At 48.0% G+C, this 27195-nt stretch overlaps 1 protein-coding gene across 6 annotated transcripts; it reads left to right on the forward strand.

Annotated features, from left to right (window-relative positions):
• The first annotated feature begins 450 nt into the window (after positions 1 to 450).
• Positions 451 to 22335, forward strand: LOC139061238 (uncharacterized). Of its 6 annotated transcripts, none has more exons than XM_070540931.1 (5): positions 452 to 798; positions 1707 to 1885; positions 13775 to 15007; positions 18423 to 18536; positions 21538 to 22335. In XM_070540931.1, exons 3-5 carry the CDS (start codon positions 14546 to 14548, stop codon positions 21670 to 21672), a joined length of 711 nt encoding a protein of 236 aa, XP_070397032.1. In that variant the 5' UTR covers positions 452 to 798; positions 1707 to 1885; positions 13775 to 14545; the 3' UTR covers positions 21673 to 22335. The 6 variants fall into 6 exon arrangements, with proteins under 6 accessions (XP_070397034.1, XP_070397032.1, XP_070397033.1 ...); XM_070540932.1 differs by having other exon boundaries at positions 21541 to 22335; XM_070540934.1 differs by lacking the exon at positions 18423 to 18536 and adding an exon at positions 20467 to 20535 and having other exon boundaries at positions 453 to 798.
• The last annotated feature ends 4860 nt before the right edge of the window (positions 22336 to 27195 follow it).

Below are 27195 nucleotides of genomic sequence, written 5' to 3' on the forward strand. Positions count from 1 at the left end.
CTAGAAGCTGTGAGACGTGCAGTCAGTACAAAATGTGTTTGCGCAATAACGTTTTGTGACAAGATTACTTTTTGTATGGACAAGATTGCTCTTACGTGTATTGCGTCTACAGTGCGCATCCGCATATAGGACAACGTGTATGTAGCATCTCATTGTACCATAGCATAATCACCCGCCACCTACCTTTCCCTGTATTTCCCACTTCCCCTTTCCCCAGTGAGGAGTAGCAGGCTAGAGACACGCTCTCCAGGCCGACCTCTCCTCCTTTCTGTTCACTCCTCCTTTGCGCCAACCGGTTGTCAATCTTCCTTAGCGGGCACGTGCCAATATCTCGAAGGCTATCATCATTATCGTGACTCTGGCATTATTCGAGGACAGCAGCAGCAGCTCTCTGGTCTCTCCGGGCTAGTCAGACTGAAGGACCCAGATTTCCTACACCCCACCGAAGGCGCGCAGTCAAAGCCCACTTACTGTCAAGGTTGCCAGTGGAGAGGAGACTCGCGACATGCGAGGCGACAGAATACCGCCGTGGCGACGTCAGAACTCCGCCACCCCGGAGCAGCCGATCGAGTCGTTCCTAGATGGCGCCTTCGCGACACCCGAGGACACGTCCGAGCCCGGTTGTCGGCGGCGGTACTCCTGTTTCGTCATGCTCACGGCCTTCGTCACGTCGGCCGTCCTGCTCGCCCCGCTGATGCTGCACCTGGAGCGGCAGCGACAGCGCAGCCGCGCCTCGCTCTTGAGGGATCTTCAGCGCTCGCGCGACCACGGCGTGCACCCGTGCGACGACTTCTACCGGTCAGCGCGAATCCTCGTCGAGCCCCCCTGCGCGTTATGGGATGCAAACTGCTCTCTGGGAATGGTACACGGTCGTACGCTTGGCCCATGCCTGTTCCAGAGCAAAAGAAAGTCGGCACCAATTCGATCTATAGGCTATCTATTCACGAGCGTCGAGTACTCGTTTCCAGAGGGGCGATGTGACGTGAAAACGCGGGATGTATCTGTCGACACGCCATCGCACCGCCCCACTTGATGTCATTGCTTACGGAAGAAGAGGGAATTGTGAACCCCCAGCAAACGTGAGCGGATCATTGCCTTATCCACGTACATGGAGGTGTGCTTTCATCATCTTACAGTGGTTTACTTGAAAACAAAATTTGTGAATTCACGTTTGTAACGTACCCGTCGGTGACAAGACCCGACTTCAAAAGCTGAGCTGTCTTCTGGTCTGAAGGAGATATTCTCTGCGCCCGCACGCGCCTACATGTTTGTGTGTGTTTACGTGCGTGCAAGTGCAAGCGTGATTCTATGGGGTATGCCTGAAGGGGCACGCATTGCTGGCGCGGTGAATTGCGACCTTCACTTACCAGCTAAAAAAGAAGAGACTTCCAAAACATGATTATCAGATTTTTTACGTTAAGACAAATGTTGAAACTGTCAAGTTCAAGTTTAGCACAGCGTTGTTGTGTATGCTGAGAAGAAATCCTAAATCTAGCATGACACTCTCTTTCACCGGCTATATTTTAAAGCGCTGTTCGAGCTCAAAAACAAAACAAAAGACATTATACCTACGGTGCTAATGTTAAGATTCCTGCTCAATGCGCGCTCCACAATCGAAAAGCTACGTCATTGAAGCGCATAAAGTATTCAAGTGGCTGGGATCTGCATATCTTTCTTTTGTCTTTTTTTCCTTGTGGGGGTCACAGACACGTCTGCAGTGGCTGGGACGGGAACCTCAATCGCCCCTACAGGACGCCTTTGGCGACGTACAGCAGCGCTTTCGATGAGCGCGTCATCATGAGGTGTCCTGCGTCGCCGGTTTCCCTCGCGTTCAGCCAAGGCACAGGACAAGGCTTCGGCGCTTCTGCTGACGTGCCTGAGCAGGGTAAGCCAATGCGCAGATGACACCAAACTAATCTATTCTATTCGTCTGCGTGTAATTACGCCGAGAAAAAAAAAGAAAACGTTCAAGAATGCGGGCGTCAAAGGGCCCCTCACCAGGCCCCATAGCAAGTTTTGGCTATACGCTGTAAGTTGTAACGTATCCTCTAAGGAGCGTTCTGCCACAAAAATTTTTAAAATCGGTTCATTAATAGCAGAGATGGAAATATTTCAGTGCCGCGAACCCACGATTTAAGCAGGCGGGCTTTACTGCCAATCAAGACGCTCTCTCCACTCGCCCCGTCTAGCCTCGGCAAGCGAAATTCCTCCCCTTGGTTCTCCCATACCGGACCTCGAGGATCGCGTGACGCACACTTCAGAGGTCTCGCCTTCATTTAGTTTTTTTTTTCTCCTCGCTTTTTTTTCGGCTCTACGCACTTCCGCTGACGGCGTCGCGCGCGAGCTCTTGTCTCGTTCGCGCAGCGCACGATTTTGCGCGCTGTGCACAAGGAAACATGACTAGCGGTATAATTCAAGCTACACGAATACTGAGGCAGAACAAGCGGATCGCAGAGCATGATCACGCGCTGGAACACGGTACGAAATGGCACAGTTTCGGTACCTGCGCACGTGACCGCACGACCGTGAGAACAAGCAGACGAAGCGGTAGTACATCTCTCTTGCTCAAACAAGAACCACGCAGACATTCCGTTTCTGTGTTTTATTATTTCTCCAAACTTCAACTCGTTAATTCAAGCAACAGATCGCACACATAGCAGTTGTCTTGACTACTCGAAGTCACGTGTCACCCCGAGCGACGTCACACTGCGCGGCGGCCTCAAGGAGAACGAAAAACGACGTTCGGTTTGAAATTTCAGATCTTTCAGCGGCGCGCTTACCGATGTAATACTTTGCAGACACGATCGTTATGGCGCAATGTGTGCTCTGCGCTTGTCAGCTCAAAATGGGCAGACCTTGGGAGGGGCCCCTTAAGGCCTAATTGCTTAAATTTACTATGTGTGACCGTGGTCCAACCATGTGCAAATGAGCTCCGCGGTCATGTTTTCTTGATCGCGCCAGTGTCTCACACATCGACTTTTGTGGAAAGTCAAACACCTTCAACTTCAATACATTTGTCTTGGTGCTAACGTCAGCCTGCCTGCACGTAGCCTATTGGCCGCAACATTGAGCAGTGTCGCCGCCTGACGGTCACTGGCTGAACCGCGGATAGTGTGGATTGCGCCGCGCGTCGTGTGCTAGGTACTATACGTGTCTAAATGCGCATGTACAGCGCGAATATATTTAAAGCCCGCTTGTTCCCTGACTTTAGCACATGTTCTGAATGCTTGTCTGCATTTTTTTGATGTTGTAGGAAAGCATTTCGCGTTGCGCTGTCGTCCTAGTGACGTAGTAAATCAGTGAATGCCCGTGTCGAGCACGCGATGTGTTATCGTCGCACCCCTCCGCTTGCCGCAATCACGCCAATTTTATTATCGCTTTGTCGTGTTTCGAGAACATCACAACAAGCATGCTTACCTTGATTTAAACAAATTAAGTGGTAGCAGCCAGACGTGAATACAGCGTTTTAGTGACAATTGTTACGATATGTCGATAACTCCGCAATCTGTGTGATGCCGCGAAGCATGAATGGGTGGTGTGAACATTACTTAGCACTAGAAAAGTAGAGTCGTAAGCGGCATATCGCTTCATAACCTTTTAGTATACACCAATTTTTACCTGTAATTATGTTATATGCCTTGTACCCACCCCTCATGTAACGTCCCTTCTGGGACCCTTGAGGTATAACAAATAAATAATACGATAACCGCATTATGATAATTGCGATAATTGCATCACTCTCGCGTATTGGTTAACCGACCAGAGACGGTTCTTTAATATGTTGCTCTGATGCTACTAGCTGAAATAATTTTTAATTAAGGCGTACTGTAACGGCGATTCAGGTTCTCAGTCCCAGCACCTGCAGACGTGCCTGTGTATGTCCTTTTTCTTCTGTGCGTGAAAGTGTCTGTTTTAAGCAAGCCCGACCAGTTGGTGAGCCATGACATTGATGAAGCTGAGCTTCATCAATGTCATGGCTCACCAACTGGCCGGGCTCCATCAGTATCTATTAAGTGAAGTAATTTTGCCTCTCAATTAAATTGTGGGCTTTTCTAGTTTCATTCGCTGCTGCAAAACGAAAGCTTAAGTAGGATATTACACGAAGCTCTTCTGTGACATGGCAGTCTCTAGACGGAGGACGCCATAACAGTGAAATGAAAGGCGACGATTGCAATTTTTTTTTTCGCTCTTCATTGTGCCCTTGTTAGCCAGATGCAAGGCAGTGGTCACTATTAGCTGAGATAAAACTACGTAAAGATTTTAGCTCCTCAAATTGTGAGAACTTTCTCCGCTGTCGTGTGCGTAACCGTACAAGGGCGATAAAAACAATCTGGTCTGAAGCAACCTGGTGATCCTAAACATACTGTCACTTACAGTGGCCTAGCTTACTTAACTGAGCTCATTAACTGCTTGCATTTCACAGCAAATAATAAACTCGCCATCCCGGACCAACGAAAGTGGATGTTCAGCGAAGTTGTTGAAAACCACCACTACAACTGCTGATGGCGTTATGCAATGCTTTATGGCTTTAGTGTAAAGGTAGTAGTGTTACTTTAGACTAATGGTAGGAATGGGAATAATGGCAATTTTGACAGCACGCCGCCGCCCATAGCGGCACTTTATTTGTACACTCGACGTTCAAGACATTTTCTAGGTGGTTATTTCAAGTCACTGGAATATATTACGATTTGTATGTTCTGCCGAAGCTTGTGGTTATGGTTCAGTTTATTATCGTGTGTTCGTGTCTTTTTGTGATTGTTCCCATAAACTCATTGAAGTGTGTCAGCAGAAATAAAATAAGCGTGGTTAACAAGTCACAGTCAGCACTATGTTTCATTTTCGTTGGTGCTAAAAACATGCCGCTAATATATCGTCACGGTGGTTAGGGCAGATGGGGGGCTCAGTTCGATTTGCGAATTATCCATTTTGACAATGACATAACCTAATAGACGCAAGAGACAAAGATTGCTTTTCTGTGAGCCTGTTAGTCTGGGGACGGTACGATGTGGTGAGCTCGTGCTGGGTAGAGCAGCAGCGCAGGATGTCGTTGATCCACCAACTGATCCACCAAAGCACTGCCCTGATGGGCCAGTAATAGACGTGGGACACCGTGGATTGCAATTATGTCGTGGAGGGGGAAGTCTACGACCTCTGTAGCACAGCTGGACCGAAGTTCCCGTGCCATTGCCTAGCGCATCGCATAATCTGTAACGACGGCAAGCCGCTTGTTTCGGGAAGCAGATGTTGGAAAAAACTTCGAACGTCCAAACCGATACGGAAGGGCTAAGGGGGGACGTCAATAGCCTGAAGATCATCATCAGGGACCTTGGACGATTTCTTTCTGTGTTGTCAGAGCTACTATAAGCGCTGCGAGTGATCATACGTGCGGGAGACACCATGGTGACCAGCGATTCGGGCGTCGTGAAGAGCGCGGAAAACTGTGGATGGCACAAATACGAGAACGTCAGATCCGTCAGGGATATAAAGTTCAAGGTTATTCAAGGTGAACATGCGAACGGAGGCGACGCTGGGTGATGACTTTAGGCGCTCCATCAATTTACTGATAGTGGCATCACGTGGCCGCTCGTCGCCGATGTGTAGGAGTTGAACGCGGAAAGGCGCACTCGATTGTTTCACTTGCCCGAAGAGTCAGCTCGACCACAGGGTATCGAGACTGACAATTGGAACAACTGCGCAAGCGCTCTGTTTTGTAGACAATCGAGCGTTCTTATATAGGCGCAGGGTATGTAGCTCGCGAGTCGGTACAGGCTCCGGAGGACACAATGGCTTACTTTTAGTGCGCGATTATCTGCACATCAATGCAAAGGATATGGAGCATGGTCAGCAGCCTCGCAAGAACGCCAAGTCAACTCAAACCTTTTGCCGCCATTTCTTTAAAAAGGGAAGAACAAGTATCTACCTTGTTTAGCCAACGATTAAATCGAACAGACCGAACAGACCTCCGCATTCTCTTTCACCTTCGACCCCTTCCGAGATGAACTCCCCGGGGCCTTCACCATGAGGAAGTTGCTCACCGCTATCGACAGCCTTTATCGACGGTGAGCGGCAGGACCTGATGGTATTGAAAAGGAAATACTTGCGAACCTACCACTGGAGCGGAAAATTATCTGCTTGCCTTCTTCAATAACATATATATGGGAAACAGGGGACCCGCTATCCTCGTGGAAACTGGCTCGGGTAGTTCCAGTACTAAATTTTGGCAAAGATCGGTCGCATCTAACTTAGTATCGACCTGTTTTGCTAATGTTTCGCGTGTCAAAATTATTGGAGAAGATTGCATGCGTGAGACTAACATGGTTCCTGGAGCATCGCAAAGTCTTCGAGTTGCCTATAACATGTTTTCGACAGCGGCTTAGCGCACAAGACGGCGCCTTAGACTTAATAAGCCACACAGAACACCAACATTTCTTCGAACTTTCTACTCTGGCTGTCTTTCTTGACGTATTCAAGGAATATGACTGTGTGCTCCATGGCTCAATCATCCATAGACTACTCAACATGGGAGTAACAGGCCATCTTTGGCGTTTTGTACACGCGTTCCTCAGCGACAGGTAAATGCAAGTGAAATTAGAAATGACGCTAACTGACACAACGTCTATTTCAAGAGGTGTGCCACAGGGAAGTGTCCTGTCCCCCTCACTGTTCAACGTTGTCATGGCTGGCCTGCCTGAGGCGCCGAAGACTGTGTACAAGTAAAACCTTTAAATGGAATAAAAGTAGGCGCCATCTTCTCTCTCCTCCTCCTGCGCCGGCGTTCACTCTCTCTTGCGTCAACCATGGCTCCTCCTACGCGGTGCTGAACTAGCAGACACTCTCCGAAGACGCTCACCGCGTTCACCGCGCGTCAGTCTCCAACGCTAAGCGCCGAGAACACAAAGCGCGAAGCTATATCAGCCATCGCCACTCAGTGTCGGCATCGCAGATCGCCTCCAAGGTACGGTCCGCGCGGAGTTGCCGTCGCCCGAACACGTTTGGTCACGGTTCATAACCGTTCAACGTGGATGGACAAGGCGCTAAAGAGCGATAACGACTTGTAATGATCGGAACGCCAAAAGCGCATCTGTCTGCTTACGTACCGTCACCGCTTCGTAACGTACGGCGATACACTCAAAAGGAGCTGTTCGCACACATTGGGCGCGTTAAGTTAGCGCGCTCCGAACTCCAAAGGAGCACGCTCGAGTGCGCTCGAGTGCGACGCCTTCGGAGCTTAACTTAACGGCCATTTTCGCCGACTGTTTTCGGGTACACGAACGTGCCGTCTGGCGAATGTTATGTTGCTTCCGCATCCGCTATTGCACTTCGCGCGCTTCTCGAAAATGGCCCCGCCGACCGTACTTCTGCAGCCCTTGTTTAGACGATGAAGAGGTAGAAGAACTCGACGCGCGGCGACGGAGGCAGCAGCAGCAGCTTACGATGCGATGCAAGCTCAAAGCGCGCCAACACGTTGCCGATCTCGCCTGACAGCAGCTTCAGACGCCCGGCAGCGCGGCGGCGAGAGGAACGAGTGGGCAAGGAGAACGGACTTGCATTGGTGGAAAGAGTAGGAAACACGTCATTTTTCCGGAAGCCGTAGCAGGTGCGTGCTCTCGCGCACCGTTTCCAGGATGGTGCGCGTAGAGCGCGCTCCGCAATCACGCACCGGAAGTCGCTTTTTAGCCGTTAAGCTTAAAAGAGCGCGCTCTGCTGGCTAGAGCGCGCTCGAGCGCCTTAACTTAACGCGCCCACTCAGTCCAAACAAAGACAACGCCATGGAATGTATGACGAGTCGACAAAAAGCACGTGCGTTTGAACACGACTTGATTGAAATCGGGCACGAATGTTGCAAATAAACGCTGCGCGAACATACGGCACTTAGGAGAGCGAAAAACTGACAAAGCCGCATACAACAAGGGACAGCATATGAGATTAATGAGCGAAGAATCGCTCGCTTACCTCACAGACCCGGAACCATTGCGTTGGGTTGAAATCAGCCCGGCTGACTCTTTGAAGCCAGACCTTCATCAATGCCGCGTCTCGCATGTCAGATGGAATACGGAAAAGTCGCATGCCGTTCCTTTCACTTGTGCTGCACCCGAAGGCACAGCAACACGGCATCGCGAACACGAAACTACGCTACAAAAGCACAAAGGAGGGGCGAAACGTGGTGCCTGCGTATGCCGCTTACTATGTTTGGCGCCACGATGGCGGCGGAAGGGAAAAACAAGCAAGAAGGAAAGCACGCGAGAGCACCTGACGGCATTCGGCCAATGGGAGCGCCGAGCGTCGAGGGAAAGCGCAGGGGAGGAGGACGGCGGCAGCCTTCAAAGGACGGCGCTACTTCTGATATTTATTGACGGGTTTTATGTATAATTCAGTCCGCGTGTCCACATACGCCAATTACGCTTATATTTTGTTACCAGAATAAACGTCTGGCAACGCAGGCTTACCTGGCGACAGTCGCATTAGAAATATAAATGGAAATATCACGCTCTATTTTCCCTGGAATGCGTAGGGGGGCAAGGACCTTGTCAGTTGGCATCGGAGGCTTACCAATCAAGCAGACAAGGCAAGTGCGTTTCCCTTTTTTGTGCCACTCGACTATATACAGGATGCAACGGCGGGCAGCCGTGAATAACATCGTCTCATCACATGTGTTTCTCGTCTCAACTTGATTCGAAGAATCGCTGGTGCACATTGTGGAAGCCACCCGACGTCACTGACAAAGATGCATACAGGTGGTCAAGTGAGTGCTTTATCAGCTACTTTTAATCTCGCCATCTGAAACGCAGTACACCATCCAGACACATACCCAGGATTTTTTTTTTCGGGGGGGGGGCACCACCTCTATCATCATCATCATCATCATCATCATTATCATCATCATCATCATCATCCTGTTTTATGTCCACTGCAGGACGAAGGCTTCTCCCTGCGATCTCCATTTACCCCTGTCCTGCGCCAACCGATTCCAACTAGCGCCCGCGAATTTCCTAATTTCATCGCTCCACTTAGTGTTTGTCGTCCTCGATTGCGTTTTCCTTCTCTTGGTACCCATTCTGTAACCCTAATGGTCCAACGGTTATCTAACCGGCGCATTACATGACCTGCCCAGCTACATTTTGTCCTCTTGATGTCAATTAGAATGTCGTCTATACCCGTTCGCTCTCAGATCCAAACCGCTCTCTTTCTCTCTCTTTACGTTATGCCTAGCAATCTTCGTTCGATCGCTCTTTGCGCGGTCCTTAACTCATTCTCAAGTCCCTGCCCCGTATGTCAGCACTGGCAAAATGCACTGATTGCACACCTCACTTTTCAATAATAACGGTAAGCTTCGAGTCAGGAGCTGGCAATGTCTGCCGTATGCGATCCAACCTATTTTTATTCTTCTGTGAATTTCCTTCTCATGATCAGGGTTCCCTGTGATTAATTGACCTAGGTAAACGTACTCCTTCACAGTCTCTAGTGGCCGACTGGCGATCCTGATCTCTTGTTCTTTTGCCCGGCTATTTATCATTATCGTCATCTTCTGCATATTAATATTCAACCCCACTCTTACACTCTCTCTGTTAAGGTCTCCAATCATTTGTTGTAACTCGTCTGCATTGTTGTTGAATAGAACAATGTCATCGGCAAACCGAAGGTTGCTGAGATATTTGCCGTCGATCTTTACTCCTAAGCCTTCCCAGTTTAATAGCTTGAATTCTTCACAGCACGCAGTGAATATCTTTGGAGAAATTGTGTCTCCCTGTCTGACCCATTTCCCTATAGGTATCTCCCTGCTTTTCTTGTGTAGAATTAGGATAGCTGTAGAACCTCTGTATATATTCTTACGCTAAGGACGTGCCAGTAAGACGAGAAACTATTTACAGATTATATTTACAACAACGGTTGCAGCGCTGACCGGTTATATTCACAGCGCGAGCCCAGTTCGTTCTTCCTCCTCTTTTCTGGAGTGATGGCGCCCACGCGCCTCGTTCAAACAAACAAATACCACACGCATGTAGCAATATTTTTCAAGCTTTTTACGTAAGCGTTCTGTAGTCCTTGATTATGTAGTGCCTCTAGACTGCTGGTATCTCTACTGAATCAAATGCATTTTTGTAATCTATATATAAGCCACATAGAGAGGCTTATTGTACTCTGCAGATTTCGCGATAATCTGATTGATGACGTCGATGTGCTCCATTGTAAGGTATCTCTTCTTGAAGCCAGCCTGTTCCCTTGGTTGACAAAATCCAGTGTTGCCCTTATTCTATTGAACATTATTTTGGTAAACATCTTATATAATACTGGGAGCAAGCTAATGGTCCTATAATTTTTCAATTCTTTAACGTCTCCTTTTTTGTGGATTAGTATAATGTCTGCATTCTTCCAGTTTTCTGGGACCCTTGCAGTCGATATACACTTCGTATAAAGGGCCGCCAGTTTTCCAAGCATTATGTCTCCTCCATCTTTGATTAAATGGACTGTTATTCCCCCTTCTCCTCCCGCTCTTCATCGTTTCATGTCTTGCAGCGCCCTTCTGACCTCATCGCTAGTTATAGGAGAGTTTCTGTATCCTGTTCGTTACTGTTTCTAAGTGAGTTATCGTGACTCCTCTGGGTATTGTATACAGGTCAGCTTAGAATTTTTCCGCTGCTTTTACTGTATCTTCGAGATTGCTTATGATATTATCCCTTTTATCTTTTAGTGCATACATCATGGTTTGTCCTATGCCAGGTTTCTTTTTTACTGATTTCAGGCTGCGTTCATTTTTTTACGGCTTTTTCAGTCTTTCACATGTTATAGTTTCGAATATCAGTTATTTTCGCCTTGTGGATCAGTTTTTACAGTTCCGAGAATTGCGTAACGCTGTGCGGCCGCCAGTCCCATACAACCGCGTAGAGCGCAGGACTCTGCGATTCTAGACGTACTGTGCTCACCGAGAAAGGTTAGAAAAACACCCACATAAGCACAGCAGAGAAGTGGCTACGTGAGGCGGTTCGACCGATAATTGTAGAAGCGTCATTCAAGGCAAGTAATTATTCTCCACTTCCGGCGGCGTTTTCTCTACTTCCTTTTTAAATAAAAAGATGTTGATCCATAAATATTCTCATAAACAACGGTTAACATTTTTATTATTCGCTTTTGCTTGTAGTTTGGTTGTTGCGTTGGCTCTCTCCCTTAGTAGATCGCTTAATTTCTCAACTCCTTGCGATTTTTGTTTCCGGTTTCCAATTTTGCACAAAAAGTGCTATACAATTAAGGAAAAACAGGCGAGGTAACTGGCGACAGTCATCTTGCTTATGGGTTTAAGGGTTATTGCAGGTTTTCATGATGGACGCTCTTTCACATCATTTTATTTCCCACCTTATCTAACTCATATCACGTGTATATGGTTCCGGGCATCTGCCAGCGTCGCGGCGAGCCGTAACTCAAGGAAATAATGAAGCAAAGGGAAAAGTTAAACGCAATTGGTGTTTTCTCCGGCCGCAACTCGTTCCATGAGAGTACAGACAAGCTGAGTAACAGCGGCATCCCTCTCCTGGTCCCAGGATCAGCCTAAACAAAGAAGGTTGAACTAACAAAAGCAACAGCTATGCACGTGACGGTTGAATAGATGGTGACAAGTGAGCGCATCTCGAGTTAATCCCGCGGGTGCGGAATCTATGAGAAAACTGTCCTTCACATTACAAGAGATGCCGATAACTACCGCCATCTAAAAGGAGTGAAAAAGGCAGCATAAGGCTGACCGATGAACAGCTGCCAAGTCTCAACATTAATCTGACGGCGCTTTAGGAATGTGTGAGGAGTGGTGGCGTGGGTGGGGAGGGGGGGGGGGCGCTATGCCACTTGATTTCGGGGGGTGGGGTCGCCCCCCCCCCCTGGGTACGTGCCTGACACCATCTCGTCTCGGAAACACTGCACAGAAAAGGCATCCCAAGTGCGGAGCAATTGCAGGCGTGACATTGCAAGGCTAGATCCGCCCGTAGGTTGCACCATTCTCCTCCTCTTCCTCAGCCTGTGGCATCTTTTGGTGAAGCAAGCCAGCAAAGGGCTAGGTGGACAGTGACTACTGTAAACGGTTGGCCAAATAAGTGCGGGCGAAATTTTGCAACTACCGACACAACTGTGAGGGGCTCGCGCTCAGTAATCGAGCGATTTCTTGGCGAACTGGACGTCAGCCGGCTGGCAAAAGCTATAGCGTGGTCCTGTCCACGTTTACGATGGGCCGGGACAACACCTATGCCATAACCACCGGTGTGAGTGCGGACTTTGGTTAGGCCTGGTATATAGAAGTGTGCCAAGATGGGCGGTGTAGGAAGGAGGGTGGTGAGCTGCGAGAAAGTGGCAACTTGTTGAGAACCGCAGGAAAAAGGGACGTTCCGTTTGAGGAGATTAGTGGGGGTTCTCGCTGTGACTGCGAATTTCTTTGCGAGCCGTCAAAACTGGGAAAATAGCCCACAAAGCTCGGAACGTCTTTGGCAAACCTTGGAATAGGCTAGTCGGTCATGGGTCGCATTTTGTCCAGGTCGGGCTTTACTTCTGTACCGTCCAAGATGCCCAAGCAGGGTGATTTGGCGGCAACCAACACACTCATAACAATTCAACCGCAGTCCATCCTGGCGAAACACATCACGAACGGGCAGAAATGCATTTAACGTGCGTTTCAAACCTACGTAAAAACACGTTGACGTCGTCTAAATAATCCAAGCATGAGGACCATTTTAGCCCGTGGAGTAGAGAATACATCATTCGTTCGAAGGGGGCTGGAGCACTACTCAGTCCAAACTACATGTCCTTGAACTGGTAGAGCCCTTCAGGTATGACAAACGCTGTCTCCTCCCGATCCATGGCATCCACGGTTAACTGCCCATAGATTGAGGGAAGGTCGATAGAAAAGAAGTAGGTAGCACCAAACAGGCTGTGAAGGGCGTTAGCAATTTCTGGTAGAGTGTATGCGTCGTTCTTCGTAATGTTGGTTATGGGGCGATAGTCAACGTAAAAGCACCATGATCCATCCTTTTCTTTAACTAACACGACAGGGGAGACCTAGGCACTGGAGGAAGGCTCGACGATCATTTGGCAAGCACATTCGTGAATTTCTGCTGGAGGGCGTTTTGCCAAGACATAGATGCTATAAAAGTTGGGGCGTCACTGAACAGGGCTGGCACCACCAATGTGTATGCGATGCGTGGATATAGACGTTTGGCCCAAAGGCTGATTACTGAAGGTAAAATTATTTCACTGGTATACGGTCGCCTATATGTAGGCGACACTGTTGTTTCAATGGAAAGAAATCAGGCCGTAGATGTTTAACGGTGCCTGTAATCAGATGATAACAATAAAGACGATAATGATTCCTGGGGTAGAACAATCAAATACCTAGGAATATGGAATAAAGAAAGGAATAATTGTGTGGAAAAGCACAAGTATGTACTAAAAGCGAACGGCAAGTGAAACGCAGCCATATTGAAACATGGTACACCATCGGGGCACAACTACTAAGTGCTGCGAAGCATGTTCAAAAGAGTTATGGTATGTGGGCTTTATGGAAACTCGATGTTGTGTTCGAAATCAGCAGTGTAAAAATCATTGGACAGCCTTTTCGGGCTAGAAATTGCAGACCAATTTCGCTTTGAAGTTGGCCACTATAGGAAACCATACTTGACTTAGCCAGTCAGTAACAATCTCCTTTCTTTGTTTAATTTGGTGCGTTTTCTTTCAGAGACGAGAGCATGCGATCTCCATTACGCACTTATCCCACTGCCGCTTTCCTTATATCCGACTGCAGACAGGAAGGCGGAACACGTGGAGCCTTTCTAAGGTGCCTCTCGAGTTGAGTCTTCCGTGGCCGAGGAAGTCTTCGGCCACGAGGTACGACCTGCTCAACACTCTGGTCAAGGCTTCGCTCCACTTCGGCACGTCCCTGTTCTGGGCTTTCTACGTGGGTCGTCACCAATCTCGCCCGCACGAACACACCATCTACATGACCCTGGAGATACGCTGCTTCCAGTGGATCGCCGACTTCGGACGCCTCATGGTGCGAGAGAGACACGACGATTACCTACGGCGCTGCGCGGAGATCGTGGGCGGCATCGGACAGTCGTACTCGACGATGATCCACGCCGTGACCACGATGCACCTGGACATGGCCGAAAAGGTACGCCGCTATTGGTACAAATCGACGGTCCCGTACCTGCAGCGAATGGACGATTTCGAGCTCCGGCGGGCCGTCAACGGTTACCTTCCAGACGACTCGCAGTTGTGGCCAGACGACGAGATCGTGAGCATGCAGCCCGAACTGTTCCACGAGCTGAACCAAACGCAGTTCACCGAGAACGCCGAGAGCTTTAGGCTGTACCTGGGAGCGTACGCGGTGTGGCTGTTGTCGCCGATCGCCTCGCACTACCTAACGACTGCACTGCTCGGCAATATGGGCCGGACCGGCGCCTCGAAAAGTCACCGGCTCGCGAAGTGTGTGGAAACGCTCGAGTCCACCATGCCGCTCGTCATGTGGAAGTTGTACGACGACACCTAGAGCGACCGAACCGTTGGCTGGACGATGCAGCAGCTTACCGCAAAGTCTGTGAGTAAGCTGCAGCGCGTGATCGGCGACGCGTTCGGCAGAACGTTCAACACCGCGACGCGACAGGTTTCGAACAACGCCTACAACAAGACCCTCACGTGGCGAGTTTTGGATCGGGCCTACGCCCACGTGCGTCCCCACAGCTACAGCGGGTTTTTCGACATGTACTTGCAAGCGTGTCGTATGAGCGTCAACGCCTCCAAGCGGTCCATGCGCCGGCCACGCAACATCGTGCTGCACGCTCCGGGAATCGCCAACGTCATTCTCTACGGAAATCTCGTGGCACGAGAAGTGATCGTGGAGAGCTCTCGCCTGGCGGCAGCGCCGGCGGATCCTCCGCACCTGCTTCCCGTGCTTGCGGCTTTCGTCGGCACGGAGATATGCAAGCAGTTGCTCACCATCGCACATTTTCTGTTGCGATACGACGGCTCGTTTAGGGTGAGTGTACTCGGCCTTCGGTCGCGGAACCACAAGGAAGCGCCACGCCCTTAAAACGACTGAGTCCTTTGCTTCTCTCCCCCGCTTTCGTGATCGGTGGTCGGACTTTAACCACTATAGAACACAAAGGCGCCGATGCAAAGGTCACGTGCCCTCGCGCCACCGAGTGGCTGGGCGTTGGCGTTGCCGAACGGCACTTTGAGACGCACTTGCTAAACACCTATAGCGTGTACGGTACAGTATAGCGCCGTTAACCAGCACATCTGTGACAGTATACCGCCACGGATGTGCTCGTTAACGGCTCTGCTCTCTCCGCAATTACGCAATGCGAAAGCCAAGTAATCATATTGCTTTAAAACGCTATATCCCTCAAGAATACTTTGTTTAGCGCAAAACGACAAACACAAGAAAGACGACAGGACAAGGCGCTACTCTCAACTGACATCACTTTATTGCGTCACTCCTTTATAGACCGCTCAAGCCAGAGGAACATGCGCAGTGAGCACCATGCGGTGGAGCCACCACCAACATCCGATCCCATGAGCGCACTATGCGACAGAATCCAAAAAACCAAATTCAGCGCTGTACAAAGTTAAGGAAGGCACACTATATATCTTTCTTGTGTTTGTCGTTTTGCGCTAAACAAAATATTCATGGATTCGCACTAACTAGCCCGCCAACGCATTGTGCTGAGCTATATCCCTCACTACAACAAATACGCACCGTAAAGCGTATCATTTTAATAGAGCGAAGAGCTTTGCAGAAGCGCTCGGCCAATTCGCTGACATTGAAAATCAGCGTCTATGATTTCTCCACATTGTTCTTCAACTGTCGCTTTCATTACCTAGACGTGTACTTAGGAACGTGGATCTTTAAATCCTTGAATGAAGCGTGATAGCTTTCCATTTGCTATCCACAGGTTTGCTTTTTTTTGTAATGTTTGACATCCTGGTGCTTGACTGCAGGGGAGGCGTCTAATTTGTAGTACTATGTATAGGCGCAACACCGGACAGTTCAGCAAAGTAACTAGTTGGGCTTGTTGGTTGAGCATAGTGGAAGGCTACCGCTCGAGAACCGAGGGAGACAAAGGAGGCGCACAAAGTATACACAGACACACAGCGCTGACTTTTAACAAAAAATGTTTATTTTTCCGGCGCACAGCTATAGTTTTAAAGCGAAAACTTCTTCGCGCTCTACCTCCCAATGTTCCTATATTACATAACTTGTAAACGACTTTTCATTTATAGGCTTAACGTACAGGCCTATAAAGCCTATACGTTGTATAAGGCATATACGCTATAGGCCACGCCTATAAAGCCCGTGGACAAGTATCACAGGGTCATTTAGTATTTTTCTTCGGATCAGGAAACTTTGTCGGAAGCTTCATATATGGACAGAAGGTGTCACCATAGACGCTGGCGTGTAAGTAGTACACTGTAAAATAATTTACACCCTTAAATGTGAAAAAAGGTATAAATGTATCCATAACTCACACCCTTAGGGTGTCAGTTATATAAATCACGTGTATAGGGCATCAATCTTCCGCTTTCTCATGGCCGGTGCTACGCGATCACGCGGTTTTTCACCGAGAAAGGCGCCTCTAGCTTCCGCATTTGTTTGAGCATGCTTGCAGACTGAACAGGCGACTTTGAGCAAAATAATTTAGCGTGCGTGGTGCGTTGGTGCCTAAATTATGCACCACAGCGCTGTGTGATAAACCTGGCCGGCCAATTCCAACGGCTCACACAAAATATTCAGAACAGTTCGCCGCGCTTCTCCCCCCAACGTTCATCTATGATAGCGTGCAAGCGACCTCTCATTAAGGCGAAAGTAAAGCACTCCGCACAAGCCTGAGCGGCGCGTATAGGACGCGCGTGCTCATTTTAAGGTGAATATGCGTGAATTACATACGGAAATTCTTGCTTTCGGTCCAAAGAAGTTAACCTTGTACATTTCTTTATCGATGGTATATTTAACATCCTAAAATTAGGCAATGAGAGATCGCCCTAGGGGAGAACTTCGGAACCCGCTACTTTGAGCTTATCAGCAGAACAGAGAGAGAGAGAAAGCAAGGACAGGAAAGGCAGGGAGGTCAACCAGAAGAGTATCCGGTTTGCTACCCTACACTGGGGGTGGGGGAAAGGGGAATAGAAAGAAGAAGAAAGGGAGAGAGTAAGCACAGAGTACGTGTGGGAGGGACACTTTGCACAGGGACACTATAAACGGTCTCTTAAACCGGTGTACCTCAAGTATTGCAGTAATGCACGATTCGCTTTTCGTGCCAGTGACGGGTGTGACCACGATTCGCTTTTCGTGCCAGTGACGGGTGTGACCTCAGTGACCACGCAGCAGAACAGCGTGGTCACTGAGGCACCAGGGCGGATAAGAAAATAACATTTTAGTTAAAGATGAAGCAAACAGCTAGAAGAGGGAAATAAACCTCAGTGGACTTATTTATCGGAGTTAGGTACTCGGGCGCGGAAGGAAAAAATTATTTTCAAACCTGCTTGGATGCGAATTCTTACCTGTGTATAGCTACGCACGCCCTTGCAGGACAGTCTCGTAGTGAACTCGCTGATTGTACCTTGGTCGAATATACCGCTACATGCACGATACGTAATTGCAGCATCAAATACTTCGACCAGAATCAACACTACTCGAGTCGTTTTCGAAACGGGGAATATCTGCACAACCCAAATCAAAAGCCATGAGGTGTCAGCGGATAAGACACAGTGGTGTCCGTACACATAGTTTCTTCCAGTGAACCCATTGCGCTTGCTTTAATTTATGAATTCGTGGTAATAGCATTCGAAATTTGACATGTTCGCCGGAACCTCTTTACGCTATAAAGGTCACCAACATTTGGGGCGTAGTAATTAGCCGTCATCTATCGTAGTGTGAATTTTCTCAAGCTCTGCGCGCCCTCTACATTCCTATCGTAAACTCCCCGACATGCCTAAGCGACCAGTGTCATCACTGATAGAGAAGTAGCAGAAACGAGCAAAATGTCGATGACTCCTTTTGCGCGAAGCAGCTGTACACCAGCGGGTGTACTACATCTGAAAGCAAATAGCTTCCTTCGCCTTTGCTCGCCCGCTTTCGTGCTTGACGGCGGGTAGTGGTCGATGATCGGACTTCCGATACACAAAAAAAAAATGACGAGGGAAAGGACGTGCGCTCTCGCGCAGTCGAATTGCGGGAGGGGGGGGGGAAGTAGAGGGAGGTAGGGGTGGGGGGGAGACTGTCGTGCATGAGCTTTTTGGAGCGCTTGCCAATGGAAACCGTTACTTCCGACTCTTCGCTTTCATTGATAAGCGTCGCCGATGGTTTCTGCACTTTTTTTTGTGTAACGCCTCTCGACAAAGCGAGCAGGTGCGGATTGACGTGACGATTGTCGTGATTTCCGTACTCGCAGCGAGTTCTTGCCCCGAAGAACAGGGAGGACTACGGCGCGCCACTGGAGTACTACGAGAGGCTGGTCCGGGGCCCCCGCTTCGCCGATCGATTCACTCGAGGCGAGCTGCGCGAGGTGATTGGCAACAGCCTCGCCGCGTACTTCGCCAGCTACATTCCGAGCTTGCCAGAGACGCGCGCCATCGCCGCGAAGAGGGCAGGCGCGCGTGCGAGCGACGAGCAAAGCTCTTTGATTGGCGTCTCCGCCGATCAGCTGTTTTAACGCGATAGCGTTAAGGAGCTCGTGTCGGAGAAAAGCCGGTGTCGTCGGCGTCCGCGGCGTTGACCATGAGCGATAAATCACGGCAGGCACTCCATAAATAAAAAGCAACTTCCAAGATGGGCTGGGTGGGAATCGAACCAGGGTCTCCGGAGTGTGAGACGGAGGCGCTACCACTCAGCCACGAGTTCGATGCTTCCAAGAGGTACAAACGCGCCTCTAGTGAATGCGGTGTTGCCTTAGAAACGAGCCGTGGAAAGTTATACTGCGGTGTATATCGGTAATTATGAACATGTAACTTACAGAAGTCGCAATTACACGAGTAGCGAAGTGCGTTTCGCTGCATTTCTTCTGCGCTTTCCGCACAAGCAGAGCCATCTTGCGGCAAACACAGAAGACCCCCTCCTCTCCATGTACGGCGCTGCCCCGACAGATATTTTCTCGTCAACTGCTTCAGCCACTGCAGCGAAGCTGGGACTGCGCACGAACTGCAGGTGCGTAAAAGGAAAGGTGTCGACAGGACGCTGCTGAACCTAAACTATCGCGTAAAAACGCGGATTGAATGCTGGCTAGTTGAAACATGTGTTATTGAGCGGAATAAGGGCGGAAGGAAACGAAGTGGACAGGACAGATGCCTGGGTCCTTCCGGCCTTATTCCGTCTCAACGACAAAGCGCGATGCACCAACAGGCCCAACACGCAACGCTAGTTGAAACGTGTTTGAGATTTTTTGCCTTTGCCGCAGTGGGAAGCCGGAGAAGCTATATGTAACATTTAGGTAACTGACGGTGTCGTTTAAGCAGCTTTTTTCCTCTTCCGCCCACATTCGTATAGAAAATACGCATAGACGCACGTACACACACACACATATACGCATACACACACTCACGCACGCACGCACGAACATACATACATACATACATACATACATACATACATACATACATACATACATACATACATACATACATACATACATACATACATACATACATACATACATACATACATACATACATACATACATACATACATACATACATACATACATACATACATACATACATACATACATACATACATGAAAGGACAAGGAAAGACGGAGAAGCAACGTTTCAACGGATGGTGAGCATCGTATCAAATTATGCGAAGACTGTGGCTGCGTTTGATTTGCGACCCCCAAAGTTGAATAGATTGTTGCGAGTTTTATTATTCAAATTTTAATACGCACTCCCGACCCCAACGGGCACTATTGCAGGAAGGGCAATGCATAGCATAACAAGAAAAGCGAGTAGGTAAAAAATGAATACGTCGTATAAGTACTCTTACGTTAACCTCGTACGAAATAATTACGCACATAACAAACACATTATGAGAAAGGCCCCGAGTGGGTTAAAAAAAATAAGTTCTGTACCCTATTATTTGAACGTATTATTTGAGGCTTATGTGTCTGCGCAGTCGGCGCAGTGTTTGCCTGTGCGTGGCTTTATATTGTGCACCCTGGTACAGCTTGGCAGGGCAGATATGATTTTCGGGGGCTCCGGCCAGGCAGAATGTGCGTTCAAGTGTGATGTGACTCTGTGCACTTATAGCACTTATAAAGGCGTGGTTGGCTGTGATAAACACCAGTTTTTGTCCCTTACATGCACGGTGTGTTTTTCTCGTTCCCGTCTATTTTGCACAGCGTTCCTCTCAGTTACCAAGTATCGGGGCGCTGATGTAGCCACAAGACACCGGACCGGTCGTTCACTTGCTTGCTTAGTTACTAGTCGATTTATCCTATACAGCGCTCACAAGGTCCAGACACGATGGACACCACGGAAGAAAATAATGCAGGAGTACAGTGCAAGAGCAGTGTAAGCACAAAAATATCTTGCACCCTGCGTTCGGTGATTAATGCTGATCACTTATCGTCGTGTCAAAAAAACAAAACAAAAAAACTAACCAGTCCGTGCATGCAAAATATGGCATCATGTCGGACGGGCCTGCTAGTAAGAGTCATAATTATGGTACTGGTTATTAATGCGCTCGGATTAAAGTGTCAAAGCGGAAAAAAGCGTACGAAGTGAAGCCGGTTACGGGGTATATAAATATGTATTTATATATAGTCATATCATAAGAAGCCAACAAACACCGACACCAAGGACAACACAGGAGAAATTACTCGTGCTTAAAAAATGAAATAGAGAAAAGATAAATTAATGGGAATTAAAGTGGATGAAAAAACAACTTGCCGCAGGTGGGGAACGACCCCACAACCTTCGCATGGGATCGTTCCCCACCTGCGGCAAGTTGTTGTTTCATCCACTTTCATTTCCATTTATATATATATATATGGAATATATATATATATATATATATATATATATATATATATATATATATATATATATATATATATATATATATATATATATATATATATATATATATATATGTAGTGGCGCGACCGCCTGTATGCATTATAACGCACGCTGAATTCAACCCGTAGCAATTACTAACCCCGAAGCGACTGCGTAATATAATCAAACCCGGATGTAAAGTCAGATGGGTGTGTGTTTGAGTTTGTGTGTGTGTGTGTGCGTGTGTGTGTGTGTGTTTGTGCGTGCGTGCATGCAACTGACGGCGGTCTGTGTAGGACTACCGTTAGTTGCACTGTTGCATTTCGCTCCTCGAAGAAGCGATATGTGTGTCGAATGAGCGCCTGAACGCTTTGCAACGTGGGGAACGCGATTTAGATCGTGTACCCGGGCACTCAAAGAGGTGCGACATAATGCTAACGCATGTTTCTATCGCATTTACCGCTAGATCGCCAATGCGTTTTTTTACACAGATATTTTCATTCCCTTTCTCCCCAGAAGATCAACTGCAACTTGGCCTTGCCGTCCATGGGAAGCTTCAGGCGAGCGTTCAAGTGCGAAGCGCATCATCGCCTGGTGACCAACTTTACATGGCCCGAACCGGACAATGTGAACCGTGCCGTGGCTGCGTAGGCGATGCCGCGCAGTTCCCGACACATTCACAAAAACTTGTAAACGTAGCCGTTTCGAGGTTTTATTTCTGCCTCAAAGTAACTCGAAGTAACGTCTAAATGTTCCTGATATGACTGCGACCTTATATTTCACGGTGAAAAAAAAAATGTGCGCGGGGCTGAATTTGGTGTGACTACGCGTTCACACAAAACATTTGTCGGATTACCGGCAAGTCTTTAATTTTAAAGCAACAATATGTTTCTGGACGGGCTGCAGTGTGGTCTGTGACTCGACACCGTTTTCAAGGGCCAACGTGACGAACTGAGAAGTCCCAACGCCCGCGAGAGAATACTCAGATTTAATGAAGAATGACGTGATTGCCCAATTGCTTTTCGCTTTGTGTGATATGTATGACAACCGATACTCAATATGCTGAACATTCCCGCGGTGGTCGAATGTCTACTGCGCGCTGTTGCCGTGCGCTATGTCGCTTGTTTGATTTCCGGTAGCACATGCCGGCATTCTAAAAGTATGCACGCCCAGTGATATACTATGGAAGACAACACCTGGCTGGTAGTACATCAATGTAACTTCACTTTTTCTTCAACTGTCCCATATCACAGTGAAGTGTCTGACATGAGGTTTATATGCATATGCATGTAAGTATCAAAGAGTGTCTGCAAACATTCAGGTTTATAAGTGAGTGGTACCATAGGGCGAAATGGTGTATACCGTTGAAAAGGTGATGCTACTCTACCAAAATTTTATTCACCTCAGAAAAGAAAAAAAAATACGCCAGTACCAGGATTTCATACGAATCGTTGTTAGGCGAAGCGTCCATCTGATGTTTGCAGAAGTGTTAAAGCCGACGTTGCGCAATCGCAGCTCTAATTACGGCAATTTTCATACAACAACACGCGCGAAGAAAAGTGTAACTTTCGGAAAATATAACGCTAACTACACAAATGAAATCCGCAAAATGTTCGTGCAGCCGTAAATTCTACGCAATCGAATCCTACGTGGTCGTCTTGAGGCCGCGGTGAATCGCTGCAAGTTGGCCGAAATGATGTAGCATTGTCATAAGTGTCACTGCCATTATGTAAAGGAAACAACCAATCACCCTGATAAGAAACAACCTGTTATAAGTTGATAAGGTGGAAGCTTGGGCGAGTTGGTGATTCAATATCGACATGCTTGCACAGCGCAAACGACGAGGACTAAAGGAAGAACACAACACAGGCGTTATAAGGTCACTTATAAGGCCGTAGAACATCGTTGTTTTCACGAGTCGCGACCCTATTGCAAAGAAAGCCTTAAAAGTACACGTAAGTCAAGGGCGTAGTGTATGATGTAAAGGGTGACACAATATGTTCAAATGCGGCTTCGAACCATCTTTCTATGTTTCATTCAATCCGCAATAATGTCACTTAGGGAAATGGTAAGCCGCTTCAGAACTTTTGTTCAACCTTACTATATGAAACGACGCGACAAGTTTCAGTGGGTTGAATAGGCTCTCGATGGCGCCGAGCAAGAACGGATGTGTAATCTGCTCTTGCTTTTACAGCGAAGCTGTTAGCCTCTAGTTGGTCTGCAGTTCTCGCGGCGTGTCCTCACGAAAAAAAAAAAATCAGCATCGCCGCCGCTGGGAGGCGGCTCTCAAAAGTTCAGAGTTGGCAGACCAGCCCTGGGCCGTCCGGCAAGCGAAAGATGCCGCCCGAGTCCAAGGACTTCGAGCCGCCACCTGAGGCCACCACAACGAAACTGCCGGACCATTCATTAATAAAGTTTCTTCTCTCTCTCTCTCAAAAAACTACCTTCAGTGGTTGAAGCGAACAGTGCATACATTCTTTGGTATCACGCATGAATGAACGAATGAATGAATTCTGAAATTGAAGTGCCAAAAGAAAGATTTTAATTATGAGTCACGCCGGAGTGGGAGACTCCGGAACAATTTTGACCACCTGGGGTTATTTAGCGCGCCACAAATGCACGGGACACCGACGTTCTTTTTTTGTATTTCGCCCCCATGGAAATGCGGCTGCTGCGGCCGGGATTCGATCACGCGACGTCGAGCTTAGCTGCACAATACAGCCGCTAAGCCACCGCGGCGGGTTAGTACCACGTATACAACACGCAGCGCAGCATTGGTTTGAATAAAGAACAAGCACAAAAGAAACATTCAAACTGCATCATTGACAATGGAGGCCTCGATCCTGATAATGCGAAGTGCCTGGCGCTCCCCCATGCGTTTCCAGGTAAAGATTACTGTTGCGAGAGCTGACGCAGCGACGGCAGCTTGCGACGTGTGGAGCGACGTCACTAGCCTTTCATATATAAAAGAACCAGCCTAGCAAATGGTTTCATTGTTGTTGCAGCGCCGCTGTGAGTAGGCGAAGCATAGTTAAGACTTCTGAGAAGCAGCGTAAATACTATAGGATCGGAAAAGGGAAAAGAAACGGCAGTACGACCAGCGGTGGCGTACTGCCATAAGTACCATTGCTCACGTGACTGTAAATTACTATTACTACCGTTACTCTAAAGCAATAAAGCATTGAATAGCCCCCTCAATAATTGCAGTGATGATTTTCAACAGCTTCGTTGGATATCCACTTTCGCGGGGCCGGGATAAGCGAGCCAATTTTTTTTTCTGCGGTAAGCAAATAGTTAAAGGCCAACTGTAACGAAATTCCACGCCCCGTACAAAGCCCCGTTCCATATAATTTAAACATGCAGTAGCCTCTGCGGAAGGTTTTACGCTTGAAATGCTAGTGGGTGCGAGTGGGACATCCTGATGGCCGAAGAGGCCGCCAGAAAGCAAAGACTGGCCGTCGTCTGAGAAAGGGGGGGGGGGGGGGGAGGAGACTGGAGGGTAGTCTTCCAACCCCCGCCACCCCTGGACCCCATCAAGGACACAATAAAGTTCTCTCTCACTAAATGCTCACAAAAATTGTTTTTTTTTTTGCACGAAACTGGAATAAACGCTGTCGTTGCCACTCGCCCTAGGTGACCTACTATCCCAGACAACACTCGACGTCCTGAAGACGCACTCAAAAGCTACAAACGTCCTCGTCCGTTCTGCATCGTTCTGAGGATGTCCTCAGGGCACCAGTTGCAGGATACGAACGTGTGGATGGTAACAAATCTGGTAATGACTCGGAAGCTGGAGTTATGCAATAAATGCTGTTTAGGGGCTGATTTATTACGATTTATAATTAAAAATATCTAGTTATCATACACAGGGTGTCCCACGTAACCTGAGCTAAACTTTTAAAATATGCAAACGCCATGTTGCTGGACCGAACCAAGGTAATTTTGTTCGCTGTCGCTTGGAGATACTCATTATTTTTTCTATACCGCCTAACCAGGTAATTATTGCCAGTTAATCAACTTTTTAATTAGTATAATTATATGAAAACTGTAAATGAGGAAATTGTAGAACAACACGAAAAACTCCAGATACAGCTCTTAGTTGCTCAATACGTGCTCATAAGTGTTTTTCCGAGCATGAAATATTAGCTAGCACGTATTGAGCAACAAAAAGCTGTATCTAGAGTTCTCATTCCTCTACAATTTTCTCATTGACATTTTGCACCTGATTACAATAACTGATAAGTTGATTATTTAATTTAGGATAACTATCTAATTGGGCGGAAGACGAACGAAACTTTATTTCCAGAAAATACTTTGTCGCCCTTAAAACGGGGCAACGCAGTGTGGTCGGGCCCCTATTCCTAGGCGGCGCTGGCCCTCGCCCTCCTTTCTGCTCTCCGGACCAGGCTGAGCTGGTCTCCGAGGGCAGAGCTGGATAGCAAAGAATGCAAAAAATAATCCGAGCATCTCCAAGTGACACCATAGAGTACTTAACACAACTAATTATTGAGCTGTAGAAGAGCGGTGACGTTCCTGGTGGATGGAAGACGGCCCACACCATTTTAATTCAAAAACCGGTCGAGCCCCCCTGGTCTCGAGAACATACGACCGATCTCATTCACACCGTGCGTGGGAAAGGTTGCTGAACATGCGATACTGGACCAATTATCTCGGTACCTGCAGTGGCGTAGCCAGAAATTTCGTTCCGGGGAGAGCGTTACGGTTGGCATCTAGCACGCCGTACAAGAAGGATTTTCGCCCGCCATGCCTCGTCGAAACGAAGCGTGACTTCCTAATTCGCCATGGTCATCTCGAGTGTCTGCCGGTCTGGCGGAAGCCCCGCAGTGTTTACAAGCTTCTTTTGTGTGTGTGTGCGACTTTAGAGGGACCCTTTCCTCGATCTGTCAAACTCTACAGGAGAACTTCCACGAACCAGCAACGCGCAAAAGAGAAGGACAAGCATCTACAATTCCCGGAGGCTTGGTATAACCAGATGATTGGTATAACCAGAGGTTTAGTATAACCGGAGACTTGGTATATTCGGAGGCGGGGCCCTCTTTCCGCGAATCAGACTCTGTACCTGTCACGTGACGTCGACGGAAGCAAGATCCCTCCCACGATTGTAGAGAGCCTATTTAAGGGGCTCCGAAATGTACCTTTCTTACACTTCATTCTCTTCTCTTCATCTTTCACCAACCTTTGAATAAACCGTGCAGGCTTCGCACTAGAAATCTTCTCGTCCTTGCCTGGTCGCCATGGTCTACTGGATGCTTGCAGCCCGCCGACAACGCCACGCTACCCAATAAGTAACGTCGGTCGAGCTTCGATAGGCAGGCGTCGCTATAACTCGGCAGCAGTATGATACGCTACCCTGGAGTACGCAACAAGGGGGGGAGGGGGAGAAGCTCACATTGCAGCTCGGCCTTCTCCTCGTAGAATTTGTCGAGGGATCAAATACATGAATAATAATTGCATTGTAATTGCCAAAGATGCTGCAAACGAATTCTTGAACGCTGGGCACTGTCAACACAAGTAAAATATGCATTTTCTTTCATGAAAGAATATACTCGTATGTCCCCAAAATTGTGCCTGACATAAATGGTATCAATGATTCCATGTTTTGAAAATATCAAGTGAACTTTAGAACTATATCAGTTCGAAACCAGCAAAGCAGTGCATGCCGCTGATATGAAAAATTTAAAGGCGGTGAAATGAAGTTGAGGACAAATGTCTTAGTGAAACTTTGTCAGTCAAGAGCCTTGTTTATATTTTCGTACATATGAAACGGCCAGGGAAAAATCTCAATGACGCTGTCCTTCGTTGCAAAGTATTGCGCAGGAGGGGCCGTCACCGGTTGTGCATTGTAATTGCATTGAAATTATAGTCGCTACAGAGAGCACATATAAAAAACAGGAGTCATGCAAAATATACGACGGCGAGCCAAATGAAAGTGAGCCAATGCGAATATATGACAAACGGGGCACTTTACTTAAAAGTATTCTCCATGAGCATTGAGGCATTTGTCCCACTGACTAACGAGTCGCGTGATTCCCGTCTCATATAGCTCCTTGGATTGCTCCTTCAAAAAGTCTGTAACTGACATTTTCATGTCATCGTCCGACACGAATCTGGTTCCCTTGAGCTGTTTCTTCAATTGCCCCAAATTGTGGAAGT

Source organism: Dermacentor albipictus, chromosome 6 (genome assembly GCF_038994185.2).
Source record: "Dermacentor albipictus isolate Rhodes 1998 colony chromosome 6, USDA_Dalb.pri_finalv2, whole genome shotgun sequence".
In the NCBI taxonomy this organism is placed as follows: domain Eukaryota; kingdom Metazoa; phylum Arthropoda; class Arachnida; order Ixodida; family Ixodidae; genus Dermacentor; species Dermacentor albipictus.